General features: G+C 35.8%; 1 protein-coding gene and 1 long non-coding RNA gene across 9 annotated transcripts in view; both read left to right on the top strand.

The window, feature by feature from the left end:
- Nucleotides 1-13980, top strand: part of cspg5a (chondroitin sulfate proteoglycan 5a) — a 44307-nt gene extending 30327 nt beyond the window's left edge. For 2 of the 8 annotated variants that reach the window (XM_089117916.1, XM_039650721.2), the window contains 4 exons: nt 174-362; nt 3433-3589; nt 7370-7426; nt 13243-13980. In XM_089117916.1, coding sequence (XP_088974042.1) covers nt 174-362; nt 3433-3589; nt 7370-7426; nt 13243-13413 — 574 coding nt within the window. In that variant the 3' untranslated portion in view covers nt 13414-13980. The remainder of the gene's footprint in view (nt 1-173; nt 363-3432; nt 3590-7369; nt 7427-13242) is intronic. The other 6 variants (XM_089117914.1, XM_039650722.2, XM_039650726.2 and 3 more) reach the window with 6 other exon arrangements.
- A 1093-nt stretch (nt 13981-15073) lies between these two features.
- LOC120473524 (uncharacterized) lies at nt 15074-21294 on the top strand. Its single transcript, XR_016145778.1, has 4 exons — nt 15074-16163; nt 16638-16714; nt 17579-17753; nt 20679-21294. It is a non-coding gene; the product is annotated as an uncharacterized LOC120473524 (long non-coding RNA).
- The last annotated feature ends 782 nt before the right edge of the window (nt 21295-22076 follow it).

The following is a 22076-nucleotide window of genomic DNA, read 5'->3' as shown; positions in this document are numbered from 1 at the left end:
ATTTTATTTGCAATTACCGTAACTGCTACTGTATGGATATCGCTATTAATTGTATTCATTTTATATTGAATTAACATTTGACCATTGCATCAAAATCTTCTTGTAGAAAAACAAGCGTGTTACTAATTTGTTGGAAAAGGCTTTGCATATATTTCCCTTTCTTTGTCTTGCAGGTGCAACATCCAGGACTACATGTGGCACAAGGGTGCCCGCTGCGAGTCTGTTATCACAGAGTTCCAGGTAATGGTAATCGCCATCGGGGCCTCCGCTCTCATGGTGCTCCTGCTCTTCATGATCATCGTTTGCTTTGCCAAGAAGCTGCACGTGCTCAAGACTGAGAATAACAAGTTGCGCAAGCGCAGGTGAGACTCCGGCATCCTGTGGGCTGTTGGCAGGACACAGCTAAATTCATGAAAATGACCCTTGTGGTAGAGATTTTTAGAGAGAGTAAGACAAAGTAGAAGGGTTTATGGATTAAAAGCCTTAAAACCTCATGTTTTGTGGCGGAATTAGGAACAAATAAGTCACATACACAGTGGAGCTTGCCAAATGTTTGTGCTGTTATTTAAATGGCAACTATTATATCCCATGACCTCTCTCCAGCATATACACACACACAAAATTAATAGTAGTGTATCATGTATTCCACGAAAGATTAAGCAGCAAAATATAAGTTTTCTTTCTTATTGCACAAAATATTGTCAGCTTTTTTCAAAATAAATAAAACACTAAATTACAAAAAAAAAAAAAAAAAGATTAAGTACCGAAAACATTGATCACTGAAGACTGGAGTAATTATCAGTCACAGGAATAAAGTATATATTAAATTAGAAAACAGTTCTTTAAAATTGACATAATCTTTCACAATATTACTTTTTACTGTAAAATAAATTCTGAATTTGTGAGAGACTTGTCAAAAATATCAAATGTATGCCAAGCCTTTGTCCGGTTGTGCATAATTGAAAGACAAAACCAACTTTTCTTTAATATTTTCTTTTTAATATTTATTTAATGTTTAAATACATATTGTGTTCATTTGTTTGCGGTTAAAAAAAACAGCTTAACAATTTATCAAACTGCTTGCCTAGTTAACCGATCTGGTTTTCTGGTTTTAGATTCATTTTTGGGAATTGTCAGCAAGCTAACTATAGACTAGCAAATCAACTTTAAGCTGTATTTTACAGCAGGGTAAAATAAAATAAACAAATAAAGGTTTTACTGAGAGAAACAACATAATAGTAGAAATGGCTTTTGTAAAAGTCTGCTGAATTTTTAATTCCCTAAAAATTGTGAGTGATAGTGCAGCTGCTAATCGGAGACCAAATAAAGCCATGAGTGGATGTCATGCTAATGCTTAGCGTACTGCGCTAGCAGCGGGCAGAATGCATGATGTCACTAAAGCTCCAGCTGAAAGTAGGGCAGAAGGGGAGGAGGGGCCGACTGACCTACATACAGCTGTGAGACCCGAGGGGGTAGGAATTAAACAGCGCACACCCTCCTCAAAGAAGAGAAGGAAAATGATGAGGAAAAAGAGGAGAGCAGAGGAGGAAAGCAAGTGCCAGTGGAGAAACAGAGAGTTTTATAACAGGCTGCAGAGGAGGGGCGGCCATGTTTGGAGGTGAGAATGATGGAGGGGAGAAACAGGCCGCAGTGCTTCAGATGAGGCTCGTGAATACATCAGACACCCACCTCAACATCTGCTGCGAGTAAATGTGCTCGAGTTCTTTCTGCTCTATGAGATCTAATCTACAGATAGATATTACAGCAAAAAAGAGAAGGCATTAATCCTATAAATTCTCAAGGTTTTTTTTTACTTCAGAACCCAGATTAACATCATGTGGCGACCCAACACATTGTCAAAATTGTATATCACCCCAAAAGTAAGCAAAAATGTCCTTGAAATCAAACATCGAAATTTTATTAATAATACTATTACCTCAACAATATGCTATATTATTCACGCCGTTAAGAAAGCATCTGATCGTAATGATGTGGATATGTTTCCACTACCTCTGCAATTCATAGTTATCATGTGGACGGATTAGGTCATTAAAATTATGGTAGTTTGGTTAAGAAGTATATTAGGGACCATAGACTATATGGAAATGGCCATAGTTTGAATGAATCATTTGACGTCACAGTGTAGAATGGCTCTTTCGGCATGCTGAACATTGTATAAGCATTAGTTTGTGTCATTGGAGGAGAGGCTCTCGCGAGTGTGCGTAAACGTCACATCCTTTTGATTTTCGAGTCCTTCGTTATGCTTGTTGTTAAAGGGGTCATGAACTGGCTTTTTAAATTTTATTATATTGTTGTCTGAGGTCAACTAATGACGTTCGCTTGGTTTTTGCATTCAAAAACATCAAAATGAATAAGTAATAGGCTATTTTGTACCCTAGTTTTGAGCCTATCTGAAAAACGCTCTGTTTTTATGGGCGTCTCGCACTGAAGACTTGGAAGTAAAACGCCCACTGCTGTGCGTGGATAACAGTTTTGCATATTATAATGAGTTTCAACTCACCCGTCGATGCACTTGGGGGAAATTGTTTTGAAAACGTCCAATGTTGTAAAATGGCAACCGGAATGATTCGCCCATACATGTTGGACCGAGAGTCCATGTGTTGCACCATTCCTGTCGGATCCAATATATTCTTATAATATGATGACCTCTTAGATGTCAAAAGTTGAAGGAAAATTTGATTTCTCAGTTCATCACCCCTTTAATGCAAAAAAAAAAAATGTAGGAAGTCAGGGAAGGTCTCGTTTTTTTAGGTTTCATTACAAGCTGTTCATGTATTGGCAATACAACTGTGATTAATACACACATTCGTATAGCCCCTTTAAAAATAACCATATTGTCCAAAATGTCTATATTACCCTTTAAAATGGAATGCAAGTTGGTGAATGCCAACCCCCTCTCCCTCTCTCTTCCTGTTACAACCTCCAATGATGCAGGTCTTTAAATTGTAGATTGTTATTTTATATATGTAATATGTCTTATAACATGAAGAGTAATGGAATGTTTGAGTAGGAAGTGGGAAAGGAAGAATAAGGGAAGAAATTGCGATCTACACATGAGCCCAAGAAGCTTAATTTGTTTATTGATTTGAGGTCATTTTATGGTCATGAAATGTGTTTAAAACATCTCATGTCTCATGAGAACAAAAAAGAGAGTAATTTTTGTCATCTGATATGTTGCATCACAGGTTACAAACTGAATGTGTGTCTCCAACGCAGTCCTAGAATTGCACTAATGCTCTTTTCTCTTTCTCTCTCTCTCCTCTCTGTCCTTCACAATCTCTCCATTCTAATATTCTCCCCCTATATTTTCCATTGTGTCCTCGTCTCAATACCTCTCATTTTCCCACAACGCTCCTTCCATTCCATCCCTCTCCTTCTCTCTCTCCCCTTTCGCCCCCTGCCACCTCGCAGCAGTAAGTACCGTCCCTCCTCGGAGCACCACAATGATAATTTCTCGTTGTCCACCATCGCTGAGGGCTCCCATCCAAATGTAAGGAAACTTTGCGACACCCCTCCTAACCTCCCTCATGCCCGTGCTTTGGCTTACTATGATAACATTATCTGTCAGGTAACGTGTTTCTCGTCTTTCTCTTTCCTCTCCCCCTTCTCCCCCTCTCTCTGCATGGACCCCGAGCGTAACCTTTTTTGGTAAGGGAGGGGGTGCACAGCGCACAGAGAGATGGGAGCGTTTTCTCCGCTGAAAAGGTCTGCTCTCAGATAGGAGTGTGGTTACTGAGGCAACAGTTGTTACCATAGCAACAGGGTAACCGGGAAGCTGGTCTTTTTTTTTGTTGTTGTTGTTGTTGCGAGCGCCACTTTTTGATGCATCGTTAATGGTGGGGCTTGGCGATGTGGATGACCTTAGTCTGTCACTGTCTGTCAGCCCCACTGTGTCTCTCTGGATGAACAGATAGTCTAGCCTGTAGACACTCTCTTTAACAGCGGTTTGAGAGACTCATGGGAAAGCGACTCTATTGATCCCGCACAAGAATCAATACAGAGGCGGACCTGGAAGACACATTATACCCTGGAACGTTCATATACATAAACACGCAGGCTATTTGTTTAAAACACATATGTGACAAGGTATTAAGCACTTTGTGTAATTTGCGCCTTTGTAATCTGGCTTGAGGTGATCTTATAGGCGTCGAGGTCCTAAATGGACTGTTCACCCATTTACTCTCCCTCATGTTGTTCCAAACCTGTATGGATTTTGTTTTCTTCTGCTGAGCACAAAGGAAGATATTTTGAAGAATGTCACTGCTTTGACTTCTATAGTTGGGAATAAAAAAACTATGGAAGTCAATGGGTGTGATTCAACTGTTTGATTAATGACATTCTTCAAAATATTTTGTGCTCAGAATTCATGCAGGTTTGGAACAACATTAGGGTGTGTAAATGATGTCTGAATTTTCATTGTTGGGTGAATTATTCGTTTAATGTGATATTTTACGGATCGGAGGAATATTTCGTGCTTTATTTGCGAGAGATTGCGAGTTTGAGTCTATGAATGGATTAAATATGAATGAATGAATGAGGCATTTATATATATATATAATTCTTTGTTTAAAAAAGCATTCCAAATATCTATAACGGTGGCGTGTGGTTGATTTTTATTTTTTATTTTTGATATTCTGAGGAATATTTCTAACTTTAAGTGTGAATGATGATGAATTTGCGTTTCGAAATTGATTGAATAATTTGCATACATTTTTTTGATTAAATGTATTGATTCATTATTCATTTTATTTTCATGCATTTTGGTTTTATTTAAAAAAAATACATGAAGAGTTCAGATGCAAAAGCCTCTAAATGCCATTTGAAATTTTCTTCTAAAATGACCATTTTTATCAAGCTTGTATATTTAAGTTCAGTAATTTCACTTAAATGACAATTAATAGGTAATCTTCAATGCCATTTAAGTGAAATTACTGAACTTAAATATACAAGCTTGATAAAAATGGTCATTTTAGAAGAAAATTTCAAATGGCACTTAGAGGCTTTTGCATCTGAACTCTTCACATATATGCTGTCCTAATTTATAAGTTTAATGTATTAATTCATAATTTAGTTAATTAAATGTATTCATTATTCATTTTATTTTAAATATTTTTTTTCTTTAAAGTAAATTAGAATTTCATCAGTTTGTCAGTAGGTGTTTTAATGAAAGTGGCGTATTTGGTTGCAATTTCACTGGAATGATGGAATGATGAGGAGATGTTGTCTGAAAGATACTACTTTTTAAGGTCTGGAAAGGTGAGGAAATGCCCTCAGATATCTTTTTTTGTTCAGCAAACATGATGAGAGATCCCACGATTTCATATTTTTTAATGGTGAGGTAATGGCAACATCCCTGGTTCCGGCATTATGCCCTGATTGCAGACCTTGGACTCCGCTGAGAGAGCCCACCCACCCATGCCCAACCTCCTCCCCCCATCACCCCGCTCCCCTTCTCTCTTCCTCTGCATCGCTGCATGTCTGACTCTTCACATGGACCTCATAGTGGTCCTGTGACCTGCTGCTGCTTGTCCACTGCATCGCATTAATATACCTGTCTGTCGTTTCACTCGTTTATCCTGGTTCAGAAAGATGAGAGGGTGAGTGGGTGAGCTCCTTGTGTCAGATCTCACCAAACAATGAAGGGTTGAGCGCAAAACACAGGATAAACATCTGAGATGCAACGTCTCACCGCTGTAGGTGGCGTAACACTTGGCTAACATGTCTGCGGCATGGGTAGATGTAGATCTAACACGGGCGTCGTTCTCTTCTGTGGGATAACCGTAACACACCTCTCCTCTCGTTTCAATTATCCTAATGTCTCTTAAACTATGGAAAATACACTCTAAAAAATGCTGGGTTGTTTTAACCCAACTTTGGGTCAAATATGAACTAACCCAGCCGTTGGGTTAAATTTTTACATTACATTTTTAACCCAACATTTCGGGTTTGTCCATATTTGACCCAAAATTGGGTTAAAACAACCCAGCATTTTTTAGAGTGTATATTTTTTAAATATGTATATATTTGAGCCCTTCGCTCAATATGTTCTCTACAGCCCAATTCGTTGAATTGTTCATTAGAAACAGTGAAACTCAAAAAGCCTTACATCTGCATAAAATATGTGTTGCATTCAATTCCAGCTTGTATGCATCAATTAGATCAAAGTAAAAGCAAATCAAAGCTCTACTGTTTATTCATGGTTTTATACTCTCTCTCTCTTTCTCTCTTTTTTAATACGTTTTGGGTCGTGGGACATGAATTGTGTCTTTAGGACCTGAGCTTAAGAGTTTTTGCAGAGAATTTTGATAAAATGATATATAAAGTAGTGCCAGTAGTGTAAAGGTCAGACGTTTAAAGGGATGGTACATCCCAAAAATAAAATTCTGCCATTATTTACCGGTACTCACCCTGATGTCTAAAAAAAAAAAACCATAAGATTTTTTTTTTAATAATTTTTTTTATTTGTTGTTATTTATAGAATTTGAGATTTTTTTTAAAAGGAAAAAATGTATATATAGAAAATTTGGTATCTTTTTTTGCCATAAAAATAGTTGCAGTTTGCAGAAAAAGAACAGAAATAATTATTTAAAAAAATTATTCTTAAAAAAAAATCATGCATACGTCTTTTGTGCTATATTTCGGGTCTTTTAAAGCCATATGATCGACTTTGTAATGAACATATAAGCATTAACTAACAGATAAACTAGTTTGAAACACGATAAAGGTGAGTGAATAATGACAGAATTAAAAAAAAAATGTAATCTCTCCCTTTATGTATAGTACACAGTGAATGTATGTATATTTTTGGCTTCAGATGTAAAAACCTAAAGACTTTAAAGGGCTGTAGACATACACCCACAATGTTGATGCTTGAATAAACCAAAAAAAATTAAAGGGATACTCCACTTTTTTTGAAAATAGGCTCATTTTACTGTTTTCAAATCCATTCAGCCGATTTTCTGATACTTAGAAGAATATCAGGAACTAGACAGTTTCTGGTCTCATTGACTTCCATAGTATATCTATGGAAGTCAATGAGACCAGAAACTGTCTGGTTACGTTCTTCTAAATATAAAAAAAATAAAATCGGCAGAATACATTCAAAAACGGTAAAACCCAACTGTTTAACTCTGGGGGAGTGGTAAAATGAGCCTATTTCCAAAAAAAGTGGAGTATCCCTTTAAGTGAACACTTGTCACAACGAAGGGTCTTTTGCAAAGGGCCCTTTCCCTTCCCCTCTGTCTGTTTTCCCCTGTCTCTTTCTACCTTAGTCTCTATCTCTCTCTCTTTCTAAATTGAAATGATATGTATAAGGGTATATAATCCTCTCCATACCCCCACCCCTCAGAAAACCATGAGCAGATACACCTGGGAGTGTAAGACCAAAGAGGAGCCCGGCTGTGAGGTAAGACTTACGACCCAAAGGCCCTGTCCAAAGTCACAGCAGCTTCATTGTGCTATTATCCTGTCAATCAAACTGTAGTGACCAATGCTGGTTATCCCTACCTTCGTCATCATCGGGACCCCAAACCCGTTTTGCAACAGTATGGTCCATTTAAAGTCTTAAAGGGATATATCACCCAAAATTTGAAGTTTTATCATCATTTTCTCACCCTCATGTCATTCCAAATGTCCTATTGAGTTTTATAAAAGTTGTCCATGTTTCATAATTGAATTCGTTTTGACAGCAAAGGTGAAGTGAAAGATTTTCAGAGAACAACCATGGAAGAAACAAAGGTTTGGAACAACGCGAGGGTGAGTCAAAATATTTTTGAGTGAACTGTCCCTTTAAAAAAAACAATAATAAGTTTATTATAGGAATAAACAGTCACAATTTACACTTATAATAGTCCATTAGTGAAAATCACATCTGTGGGTGTATATAGTGTTTCAGCTAGGGTCGTCTGCAGAAATATAATATGCCAGAATCAGATCAAGAACGAGATAAATTCTCAAAATCCTTTCAAACACTGTGACCTTCAGACAATATAGGACTCTGAAATTGATTGCCTCTTCCGCCCACATGAGCTCCACTCGGAGCTCATCGTCAGAGAGAGAAAAACTCCTGTAAATGAAATGCATGCTATGAAACGAGGAATCTCTCAAGACAAGAAGGGAAGGAGGGGGGCCAAAACTGTGGACAGTCAGGCCTCTTTATTACCATCAGCTCAGAGCTTCTGCCCCACAGATCGATATCCGCTTGAGTAAAGTAGCCCGGCTCTAGCTAGCAGCCAAAACAGCCTTTATTTGTCTCTCTCTCCACACATGCACACAGACCTAAAGCCTCTGGGAGGGTCTGTGACTTGACAGATGTTTTGGAATTAAATAGACCATAAATAAACTAGAGCGGAAAGGTCAGATAAGTGAAGTTGTAGCTAAATATTTGAAGCTGAGGTTTTGACTCGACTTAAAGGAACAGTTCACCCAAAAATGTTGTTTATTCACCCTCATGTGTTGTTTCTTCTTTTGTGTAAGACAAAAGGAGATCCATACAAGTCTTTAATTCAAGTCACCTAAAGGCGCTGTGTACAACAAAGCGAAATTTAAAGGGATAGATCATCTAAAAATGAAAATTCTGCCATCATTTACTCACCCTCATGTCTTTCCAAACCCATATGACTTACTTTCTTCTGTTGAACACAAAAGAATATATTTGGAAGATTGTTGGCAAACAAACAGTTTGTTTCCCACTGACTTCCATTATGTTTTTTTACCATACAATGGAAGTTAATGGGGGCCGACAATCATTACATTCTTTAGTGTTCCACAGGTTTGGACGAAATTTAAATTTTTATCCCCTTAATTTTTTGTTCACTTGTAATCTTCTCTTCTACTCAAATCTCATTCCTGTATATGCAAATATGGGCTGGCCCAACAAAACATGTCACACCAGGTTTAATGTAAATTACATGAAATGATATTGGTTCTAATGTGTCTTATAACCAGGTGTAATGTGCCAAATTTGAATATGCACATATTTAAATTAGGGCTGTCAAACGATTAACCGCGATTAATCGCATCCAAAATAGTTCGTGTTTACATGATGTATGAGGGTGCACTGTGTATAATTATTTTGTATATATATATATATATATTATATAAATCATATATAAATCTATATACAGTATATACATGAAAATATTTCTTAAATATATGCAAGCATGTGTGTGTATTTATATATATATATATATATATATATAAAATAATTATACAAAGTGCACCCACATATATTATGTTTACACAAACTTTTATTTTGGATGCGATTAATCGTGATAAATCGTTTGACAGCCCTAATTTAAATCAATCGAATAAAATTCTAGAGCTATACCGCATAATATAATATTTTACATTTCAGTCTGCACAAAAACTGATGCAAATGACTTCAAATGAATTATAGCTCACGAAATCATACAGACTATTGCTTTATAATGGTTTGATAACAGAATATCAAGTTTTACAGTCATAAAGAGTCATTCATTTTTGGGTGGACTGTCCCTTTAAGACAACACATGGACCATGCTAGTGCACCTATGAAGCTGGATCTGTCCAACCAATCAGTGCAGTTTTAACCTCTATCCTCAGCATTTTCCAGATCAAAATGTATACAGTGAAATATTTGACTTTATTCATAGAATATGAGTGTGTGGACCCACTGCTCTATTCCCTCGTGTCCTCTGACCCTCTGTCCACTCAGTTTTGTGAAGCCGCTACAGTGATTCTATGACCCTTCCTTGTTCCCGTCTCGTCATCTAGTGTCCCTCCTCAACGTTTCGCCGTTTACCTCAACTGACCCTCATGCAGAGGATCCACAATTGAATGTGAATGCTTATTTACCTGTTTGTTTTCATTAGAAATGTTCTCAACAGCTCTGTTCCGAAACCTATGACAAGCTGCTTTGTGTGTGCTGTTATTTGTGCTTATTAGAGCAGGGCTTCTCAATCTTTTTGGAACTAAGTGTCTCGTTCAAGACCAAAATGTTCAGTTGCATTACCATGAGAAAAAGAATCATGGACGCACCCAGTGTTCTCAGTGGTCAGTCATATTTTTGTTTTTAATTGGCATTTTCGGCAATTCGTGGCTAAATCGTATGAATTTGACTGATTTCATTCATACATTTTCATACAATCTGCTTATGCTGAGATACTTTAGTTTAATATATATATATATATATATATATATATATATATATATACATATATGTATTTAGTTTAATATATAATATATATATACATATATATATGCTATATATTCTTTTTTTATTTTAATTTCAGTTAAAGTTCTTATAATTTTTTTGTTTTTTTTAATATATCTATAGTTTTTATTTTATTTAAGTTTTATCTTATTTTATTTTATTTTAGAAATGTTGCTTTGACAATTAGCTAAAATAATAAGTATAAGATTTTTATTTTCACTCTAAAAGAATATTTTCAAGATTTGTAATCACAACATGTTTTCTTTTGTCAAATCAACTTAAATAATTTATTTAGTTCAGAATTATTTTGAGTTTCTGATGATTAAATCAATCCCCTTAATTGTATTAACTTACTTTTTCCAGTTCAATCAACTTAAAATTTTAAGGCAACCAGGTTACTTATTTTTTTAAGTTAAACCAACAATATTTTTTTTTTACAGTTTTAGTTAACTATAACCATTTTTTCCCCCTAATGTCTTTAAAGGGACATGGTGATAAAAATAGGAAAAACATTCAAATGAAATATTGAAAACATGACAAAAATATAAGATGGGATATCAACATCGAGATATCAACATCGGGATATCAAGATATTTCAACATCGTTGTCTCGCAAAAGCTTTGCGTTCCCCCTAAAACCTTTGCATTGTCCCGACTCGAGAAAGTTTGCATTCGCTCACAAAGAGGTTTTTTTGTGGGAACACAAAACATTCGCGAGAGAACACAAAAAGCATTCACACAAAAAATCTTAAAAAATGTGAGATTAGGTTGTGTTTTCCCCATGCAGACCCTTTTATTTAAGATGGACCCCAGCTGTATAAATGCCTTGTTAGAGTATCATGTTGTTAGCTTAGCAACATATGCTAATGCTAAATCCGTTGTGATCAATTGTGAGATTTGTTTTTTGTGAGGAACAATATATATGAGGAAGTGCTCTTTCACAGCGTTTCTGATTAGCCAATTATGAGGTTGCATTTCAGTGAAGATAGTATACGCAATGAAGCAGCTCACTAGGTTTTGGAACAGAACTATATTAAAATAATGTAAAATGGATTTATAAAATACATCATTTTAGATATTATACACATTATACAAATTAAGGTAGAAGATTCTCCAATTAATCTTGAGATGAAATGCCATTGAAAATACATTCAGAGAAGCAAGTTAAGAACAACACGGAAGCCCCCAATTCTCATCAATACAATAGCTAATGTTGACAGGAAGTATTCATCAGTCATCTCCATCATGGCACATCCAAAGCAATTCCCTTAAAAGTCTCAAGAGGAATGTAATCCCCCACCCCATCCAACCACAATTAAAACACACGTTTTCTAGTTTCATGCCGACGGAAGAAAGGATGCCGCCTATCCGGTAACCATGGAGGTGGCGTATCCCCACGTCCTGCCCGAAGTTACAATCTAAGTCATCACTGAAAGGGTAAATCTTCACGAATTCAAAACGTGACACACTCGTGCCTTAGTCCAGCTACACCAAAGGACCAGGATCCTTCATTAGCTTCATTAGCTTAACCAGTTTGCCTTGAAAAAACGTGCAAGCTACACTGGATTGAGGGTGTCAGTAGTCATTCATGCCATTTACTTTGAGGCCCATTTTCGATGATCAAAGGATGTGCAAGTCTTCTCTCATTCATTTGTTTCAATACTGCATTAATTAAAGGCCACTAAATCGTTATTCCACACAGAGAGAGAGAGAAAGAGAAAGAGAGAGAGATTTGCTTTATTGCTTTAGCAGGTGAGCTCCTCTTGCCAGGGCTCTTGTTACAGTTCAAGGCTTGTCCTGTTCACTGGCGGGACAGGAGTGTGGGGCGGGGCTGTATGTTTGCATGTATGCATGTGTGTCAGGACGGGTGGATCATACAGCCTCTGCTCTGCCCAGAGGAGCAAACACCTCAGCCATTGATCGACTGCAATCAATGGATTTATTTTCTACAAGATCTGGTCCTGCAGTGCCATCACACTCCAACTATTTGAATGTGATGCCTAAGTGTTGTGGATAAAATATCTACTAACTTACATTACAGTTTCAAGTTATATTTCTTTTGTTTGTGTATTTACACAACTAAATTTATTGAGACCTGATTATATGCATTTTGTTTCTGGTTTAGCCTACTAGAAATGATTTCTTTATAATAAAGGACGGGAGGATGGAGTATTTATTTTTTAGACATTATTCGATTAAACACAAACATTTTATTAAATTTATATTTTATTACGTCTTTATTTGTTTACTTAATGCAATGACTTTAAAATTGCACATTATTATATTATAAACATAATTGTATTAAAGTAGGTGGTGATGTAATGAGCAATAGGATTTATTTATTTATTTAAATATTTTATTAACTTTACTCTTGCACATTATTCAATTAAAAACTTTTTTAAGTAGGAGACTTAATGAGCTTTATTTTTTAATTAGTCCATTTGTTTACTTCAATAATTTAGTGACTTTACAATTGCTCATAATTATATTATAAACATAATTTTTTTATTAAAGTAGGTGGTGATGTAGCCTAATGAGCAATTGGATTTATTTATTTAAATCATTTATTAATTTTACACTAGCACATTATTCAATTGAAAACTATTTTTTAAGTAGGAGACTTAATTAGCATTGTTTTTTTCATTAGTCCATTCGTTTACTTCAATAATTTAGTGACTTTACAATTGCACATAATTACATTTAAAACAATTTTATTAAAGTAGATGTAACAAGCAGTAGGATTTATTTTTATCTATCTATTTAATTTTTTATTTTAATAATTGATTAACTTTACACTTATGCAATTGCACATTTATTAAATATAAAACAATTTTATTAAAGTAGTTGGAGACTAAAGTAGTTGCACAAAATCCGATTAAAAAAAACAACAACGATTTTATTACAGTAAAGTAGCAGATGATCTAAACGATTATGGTTTTTATATATTTGTTTATTTTATTTTATTCATTTAAAAGATTACAATTGGACATCATTCACTAATTCTATTAACATGTGACTATCGTTTCTCAGGATGATCCTAATGCCCAGAACAAGCTGGAGGACCCCGTGAAGGCCCCCCCACCCAAAGAGGACGAGTCGCTGAACATCCAGAACTCGCTCACCCCTAAGCACGAGAACAATAAAGTGCTGGGCGAGGAGAACTCTTCGGAGGTAAACTCGCTTCAGAACAACATGATGTAGAACAGAAAAAAAACAAAAAAAACTCCACGCAACCACGATCACTTATAGCATTGAACAGCAGATGGTACGAGCAGCCACACCCACCACACCATCACCACATGACAGAACACTTTAAAAACCCCTCCCCTCGTACCCACTCAGTCTCCGCCTCCTGCCCCGCCCCTTGTTGCAGTCTTTTTGCCCCCGTAGTCGACCCACCCCTGACTCAGCCCTTATATATATACACTCACCTACCCCTGCCTAACTGAATTACGGCATGCGTTGGTGTATATTGTAAAAAAAAGAAGAAAAAAGTAAAACATATTTGGGGTTTAAAATATAAAACGTTGTCATAAAAGAAAACGCTACTGAGAGGTTTTGATGTTTGTCTGACTAATTCAGTGAGTATGTATAAATATATGGAAAAAATGCTTGGATTGATATAAAGAAAAAAACACAATGTGTCTTTGTTTTGATGTGATTTCTAATCCTTTGATGTACTTGTTTTATTTTGTACTTTTTTGGGAATATAAACTACGAAGATAAAAAAATCTGACAGTTGTTGAAATAAACCTTTTTAACACTAAAGTCCTTGTCCCCGTGTGGTCCTAGCCTGTATTCTTCCCCGGCCAGACGCTGTCTTGCGCTCATTATCTCTTGCTTTGCTTGATATCGCGCATGGCTTTTTGAAACCTCAATGCCCTGAAGTCTGCATCAGTTTAGACCTTCACACTGACAACGATGTGCAGAAGCCGCTTAGCCTATCATAAGGTGGGTGACCCAAAGTCATACACACATTTCTGCTATTTTACTGACAAAAATGAATTTTAAAGGTGTTCGGGATCATCTAAGTAATCTGACCCATACTAGACGTATAATTTGTCTCTCTTTTGGTTTTCAATCAAAGGTTTTAGCTTTACCTCTGCTTAATATAAAGTTGTATTTTGGTTTAACATATCAGTTTTTTTCTCACAAGAATTAGTTTCAGAAATACCTGGACCCGCTGTTGAAGACCCTTGATTTAAAACAGTCAAAACCTGAAGTTTGGCTGTTATCATGAATGAACCCGTAGTTACACCAAAGAAAACCATACTTGAGTAAAAGTACAGGTATCTTACAGCATAAATGACATTACAAGTTAAAAGTCACCATATGACTATAGAGTAAACATCTTAGATGTACCAGTACTTTAGTATATTACTCATCCTGAATGTATACAGACTCAAAGATGCACTAAGAGACATGCCAATACCATTTATTTCCAAAAATCCAAAATCTGAACACCTCAAAATTGCAATAAATCAAGGTGTAGCCTACACAACAGCATCTTAAACGTCTACAGATACTCAAGTCTCAGTTAAACTCAAAAAGGGCATTATAGTAAACCAATATCATTCTCTTTAATGGACAAATAAAATAACACTGTAAAAAATGCCTGTGAAATCTACAGTTATTTACTGTAGATGTCACAGTAACAATACTGTAAAAGATTTTTACAGTAGAATATTGTAAAGTTTACAGTAAGACCGTAAAAATCACAGTAGTTCAAGCATTACAGTGGAAATCACAGTAGTCAAAGCATTACTGTAAAAAATCACAATACAGCCACTAAAGTACTGTAAATAGTAAAGTAAACTACTGTAATTTTCCTTTTTTTATCATATATATATATATATAAAGAATTTAAATATCTTTTGTTTGTTTGTATTTGTGACTGTAAATGGGTGTTAACAGGGCATAAACATATTTAATCCTTATCTTAAACTTCTCCAAAGTCTCCCCTAACAATATAGGCTTCATAAATGCATAATTTTTTGAGATATCATATCATCCTCTGATTTGAAATGAAGCATGACCATTGGTTATAAGTTGCAATAGTATTCACACTTTTCTATTAATATTAACATATTCATTTAATAAATATATTCTTAATGTTGGTTGTTTTTATCTTTTAGCTTAACGTTATATACTTCAATATTAATAACATTTGATTAATCATGAGTTTTGAATTTGAGCCAAAACTCTCAAGCTTTCTAAGTATGTTTTGATTAATGTATCTATTCAGAATGAAGAAACCTTTTTATTATGTGTAGGTTATGTCATGTGCATTACTTTCCAAAATTGGGGCTGCCTGGTTAACTCATAAATACGTAACATGGGATTTTTATTTTACAAAAATCAGTGTTATATATATATATTTTTTTTTTTCGAAAGCAGGAGAGATAAATGTGCAAGTTTGCAGAGCTGTTTCTGAGCTGCAAGGCGAAATCAAAACGCCGTCAGAGTGGGCGGGGTTTAGGCAGTCAAAGCTAGAGTCTGTTAGAAAAAAGCGCGAAAGAAGCATTTGAATTTCTGTTTCGTCGTCAGTGACAGAAAAGCTAAGTTAATAGTCGAATTTACGTTTTCGTAACAGTCTTTAACGTTAAGCTCCGTTAATAAGTCTAGTATTATTCAAATGTGCGTTTCTTTATACACGGCTTTGTCTTGTGGTTGTAAAGTTATTTATTTTGTTTTCGTCTTTGTGTTGATTTCTTTCACTTTTTGCCTGAGAGGAATTCAGCGAAAACGTTTCCGTGAGAGCGCCGACGGAGACGTTTTTACAGCCTTTAAACGTTATTAGTATTAGTTAGCCAACAGTTTACCTAGTTATCGGTAGCTAGCTAGCCAGGAGAATATTTTTCCCCCACCCGTTGCCTCAGCCGGAGTTTCCATCTTGGGATCGCGGATCCTTTACCAACTGCTAATGGGGATTCGGGACTTCCAGAAAATCAGTAAGTTAAGTAACGTTAACTTTACGTACCATTTTACACCCCCCAACATAATGCAGGTTGACAAGCCTCCAATTGTTCAAGTAAATACAGGTTTGTTTGTGTCAGGTTTATGTTATTGGTGGTTGAGCATTTTTTCTTTAATAGACCTCACCTCACAATAAATAATAACGTTAAGTTAACTAACATGGTGCTAACGTCTATCTCAATTATTGGTTAAATGCTGGGTAACTTAACAGTTAAAGTCACTGGTGTCCACTGTGTGAACAATATTTTAATTAAGAGAAAATTGATGTAACTTAGAGTGGTAATTGATAAAGTTATTGTGGTAAGTTACTTAGTTTTTTTATGAGTAAACATGCACAAACCTAAAGAGAAAAAAAGGCTCATTGCTTTCTTATCAACAATTTTTATAAAGCTTTTTCTATCCTAGTTAGTTACCTTCTTTCGAGTGACTCTTTATCTTTGCTGGCATAGGAGACTAACGGTACCACTCCCTCAGATGTAGAGGCCCAGCTGTCTCCTCCCTATCACTCTAAGGATTATCATGCTTGGTAAGTTTCACATTCACTGTTAACAAATCCTTAATGTATAACTTTATGCACAAGCAAAGCAACGTTTCTGGAAAACAATCGTGAATGCAATGAGTTTGTGTCGTGCCATTCTCTGCACTAGTCAGCAGTCACTTCAAAAACTAAAGTTATGTGGAGTAAGTTACTCTCTTATTTTTAGTAGCCACCTATAATGTCGTGATTACTATTTCAGATTGCTTGCTATGCCTGTATCACTCATTGTTTTTCTATCACCAAACCAGTAACTGCTATTTAAAGGATTAGTTCACCTCAAAATGAAAGTTTCCGAATAATTTACAAGATATCCATGTTTTTCTTTCCTTCCTCAATGAAAGAGAAATTACATTTTTGTAGGAAAACATTTCTAGATTTTTCTTTGAATAATGGGCTCCAGTAGTCCAACAATTGTAGATAAAAAGTATATAAATTATAATTTTTTTTTTTCAGAAAATGACTGATCATTTCGCTAGATAAGACAATAATCCTCAGCTGGGAACCTGTATAGTGCGTTGAAGTACTTCAAAGACCTTTGAAACTGCATTCATTTGGACTTTAAAACGTTTACAATTGAAGCCCATTATCCAAAGAAAAATCAAGAAATGTTTTCCCTAAACTTAATTTCTCTTCCACTGAGGAAAGAAAGACATGGATATCTTGGATGGCATTAGGGTGAGTAAATTATTAGGAGAATTCATTTTGAGGTGAACTAATCAATCCTTTAATCCACTGCTTCAAAGATATGTATGCTCCCTGCCCTGTTTTTACAATAATTTATGTGGAAAAAATCTTTTATTGAATGTATCGCTATGAAATATAATTTTTGTGATGACTCTTGTCTTTACTAAGGAGAGACTGCAAAAAAATGGATGCTGTCGATCAAGGGGAGGGTCGTAACCCCACCTGGTGCTCACATGGTGGACTTCACCACTGCCTTGGCCGCTCTCTTCGCCTGTTACGTATTCAACCTACAGTATTAGCAGTATTAGGTGGAAGCCAGCACAACACTGGAGTTTAATCAGAGGTATTTTTATATTAAATAATTTGACTGCAATGTAAAAGCACATTGACAATTGAAAAGCTGTTCAAAATCATCTTCTCCCTTTAAAATGTTATGTAATAGGTAGGGCCCTATGAAATCCATTTTATTTTTTCCCAAATTTCGTTTTTTCCGTTTTAATTTTAGGGAATTAGGGTTTTTTTTTACCCTTGACTGTTAATTTAGTTGTAAAAAATAGTATGCTTTTAAAGTTAATGATAAAAATGTATTAAAAAAATAAAAATAAATTAGGAATGACCTTAAATTTATTGAGGTAATACAGACAATTACTCAGTAGCCTTTTCAGGACAAATACTGCATGATGCAACATAACACTGCACTCTTCAAGTAACAACAAAATATGGTTATGAGCTTTAAACTGTCCAGTAATATAAATTATATTAGTTTATAAGTTTAAATAAAGTCACACTCTGTCTCTCATGGAGTTCGCTTCGCCTTTGTCCAGTCCGGCGCCTCAGACAGACGTGGTGTGCACGTCGTGTGTGTGTGTGTGAGAGACGCGTGAGTGAGAGCGAGACGGAGGGAGAGTGGGGAAATACAACTGAATGAATACGCTGCGTGTTTTAAATAGTGTTAAAAACCGAAACGCAGTATGTGGCGGCGAATTAAGTGTGGGAAACACTGCATAAATCACGTGCGAACTGCTCGGCACTGACGGCTTATAGCGTTGAGTTTCTTAACTTTTAGTCGACGAATGGAGAGCCGCTTCGCCATGCTTTCATTGTTTTGATTTCGTCTTTGGAGCTGAAATGACGGGTTGGGGGGTTGAGTCGCCCAGATTTGCTTCCCCCGGTCTGCATTTTCACCAGACATACGTTTTTCTCCCAGACAAAAACAGAATTTCAAACCAAATATGTAAAAATCCACGAAATTCCGCGTTAACACTAGATTCCGCGTTAATTGGCCAATTCCGCGATTCCGTCCGCGATTTCGTTATCGCGGAAATCATAGGGCCCTAAATAGGGCTGGGCGATATGTCTGAAAACTGTATCACGATATAAGTGTTTCATATTGGTTGATATCGACAATTATTGATATTTTTATGACCTATTTAAAATAAGGACCATGAGAAAAATATATTACATTTAAACATTTTTATTTTAAACCTAAAGGATTAGTTCACCTCAAAATGTAAATTTCCTTATAATTAACTCACCCCAATGGCATCCAAGATATCCATCTCTTTCTTTCTTCAGTAAAAATGAACCGTTGGTCTAATGACACATTTTTACCTAGTCAGCCGTTCTCTGATATTTGTTTTCATGATAATCGAATGTAAAGAGTTTTATCTGTAAAAACTGTTTAGATTATAACGCTAGTATATGGGGACATATAATAAGTAAGATCTATCGCTAGTTTATACCACTAACAAGGCTCAAAATAGCCCCACACTAACACCAAACGGCATTCGTGGTTCGACTTGTCGAGACTGTTTTCCCAAGATGGCTCCTGCCTGTATACGCGAAGTGGACTGTCTTGATAAAATATCTTCTTATTATACTGTCTGTACACTTACAAAGTTCTCAATGCTTCGTTTTGGATGTAGGGACCCTCATTATGTTACTATGTTAGTGTGGGGCTATTTTGAGCCTTGTTAGTGGTATTAACTAGCGATTTCTTTTTACTTAGTCAATGCCCCCATATACTAGCGTTATACACTAAACAGTTTTTAGAGATAAAACACTTTACATTCGATTATCATAAAAACAAATCTCAGAGAATGGTCGACTAGGTACCAATATGTTATTAGACCAAAGGTTCATTTTGCACTGGAGTTCTCCTTTAAGAACTAATCCTTTAAAGGGGAAATTAAGCAGTCAATCAAGTTTACATGATTTACTAGATGGATTTCCACTAAATCAACAATTATACAAGACACATGACAAATGTAAACATATAAAAGAAAAAACTTTATATCTTTCGCCGCCAGGGTGCCGCCATTGCGCAGTATTCTAACATGTGACGTAACGGGGTTGGTTGGCTTTAGTTAATAGGCTTTGGGCAGTGAATATCCCAACATCAAACTGTTTACGCCACAGTGTTTTAACCACGGACGACTAATGTTAGGTACAGTTATTAGACAAAAAGACAATGTCTAATGTTATGTTGACAATCTGCACTGTGTTCACGTGTTCAAACATTGTTCACGATGTCTGCCATCATATTCCCGTCTCGTCAACACCATGTAAGTTACGTTGCTATGAACAGCCGGTGGTGGTTTGGGGCGAAGAGCGGGTTTGCAATGCTAACAGGTGTCAGTATGGCTGTTGAATTGCGATGCCCACTGTGTCAGAGTCCATCTGCTTTCAAGAGGTTGATCTTGACCATGCGTGGTCAATTCTGCATCACTGGCACGCACGTTTACCATGCTATACCATCTATACTAGTTAAAACTCATAAATAACTACAAATAACTAATGTTAGGGTAATCTGTTATGTTTTGTTGCGTGTTTCTTAAAATATATATCGGCCGATATATAGGAATATCGGATTTTAAAACCAACAAATATTTGTATCGGTATCGGCCTTCAAAATCCTTTATCAGTCGGGCTCTAGTTAAAATAACTGATCTGTCACGAGACGTCTGAATCGGTGTATAACAAATTGGTAACACTTTACAATATGGTTCCATTTATTAAACTCTAGTTAACTACATTAGTTAACATTAACTATTAATAAACTGCACTTCTACAGCATTTATTAAACTTTCTAAATGTTAATTTCACCATTTACTAGTAGCCTAAATTATTTAAATAAGTTGTATTTGTTAAAGGAACACTCCACTTTTGTTTTTTATTGGCTCTACAACTCTCCCAGAGTTAAACAGTTAAGTTTTACCGTTTTCGAAACCATTCAGTCAATTTAATGTGTTTTCTTCTTTAATTTCAGGGCTCCAAATAGGATTCTCTGTCTCCAAGGTCAAGGCATGCAAGAGGCCACAGACCTTTGCCAAGTGGCAGGGGAAGTTTATTTTCCTTTCTGTTTTAAATGTTCATACAAATGTTAAATATATATTTTTTTAATGTTCAATGTTTTATTTTATTTCAATATTGCCATAGTGTTATTTATTGCTCTTTAGAATGGGGTAATCAGTTATTTGCACAACTTCAAAGTAGTTAAATTTTTTGACTGTATTGTATCAATTTGCATTATTGTTCCATTATAGCAACTAGTCATACGGAACTAGTGAATGAACTAGTAACAGTTTGCTCTGTAACTTTACAAATCTTGTAATGAAATAGGCTCGTTGTATCAATTTGTATTAGCCTATTGTTCCGTCATAGCAACCTGTCATACAGAACTATTGAATGAACTAATAACAATTTGCTCTGTAACTTTAAAAAAACGTTTTGTAAAATTTTCTTCAGTCGTAAATTAAAGGAACACGACAACTTGTTGGGACTTTAGCATATTCACTGTATCCCCCAGAGTTAGATATATCTCGTGCATGCTGTAACTCTGTCTGACACACCCACCGCTAGCCTAGCTTAGCACAAAGACTGGGTCTAAATAACTCCAACTAGCATACTAATCCCAATAAGTGACAAAATAACGCAAACATTTTCCTATTTACATGTTGTGATTTGTATAGTCACAGAGTGTACAAAAAACAAGGTCATATGTGACACAGCCATCTTTACCGTATAAATATTGGGAACTATATTCTCAGAATGCGAAACACTGCTACTTGGGCGGAGTGATAACCGCAGCACCCGAGACGCGCCATGGAGAGGAGCAGAGAGTTCGTTCAGAGTTGGAATAATAGAGTCAGCAATTACTAGATAGTGAAAGCATAGTTTACAATCATGGGTGTTCGCTGTATTGTAAAGAGCTGCGACAATAAATGGGAGACCAGGTAATGCCATGATGTTTCATAGAATTCCAAACAAAAATGCTGACCTGTGATATTTATTAGTCAGGATGCATTTTTGTTTGGAATTCTTTGAAACATCATGGCATTACCTGGTCTCCCATTTATTGTCGCAGCTCTTTACAATACAGCGAACACTCATGATTGTAAACTATGCTTTCACTATCTAGTAATTGCTGACTCTATTAATCCAACTCTGAACGAACTCTCTGCTCCTCTCCACGGCGTGTCTCAGGAGCTGCGGTTATCACTAGCAGTGGTTCGCCTTCTGAGAATATAGTTCCCAATATGCGGTTAAATGATGGCTGTGTCTCATATGACCTTGTTATTTGTACACTCTGATTTATACAAATCACAACATAAATAGGAAAATGTTTGCGTTATTTTGTTACTTATTGGGATTAGTATGCTAGCTG

Source organism: Pimephales promelas, chromosome 12 (genome assembly GCF_988280905.1).
Source record: "Pimephales promelas chromosome 12, fPimPro1.hap1.1, whole genome shotgun sequence".
Taxonomy (NCBI): domain Eukaryota; kingdom Metazoa; phylum Chordata; class Actinopteri; order Cypriniformes; family Leuciscidae; genus Pimephales; species Pimephales promelas.
Note: the sequence above shows the minus strand (reverse complement) of the source record. Positions and strands in the feature narration are given on the sequence as shown.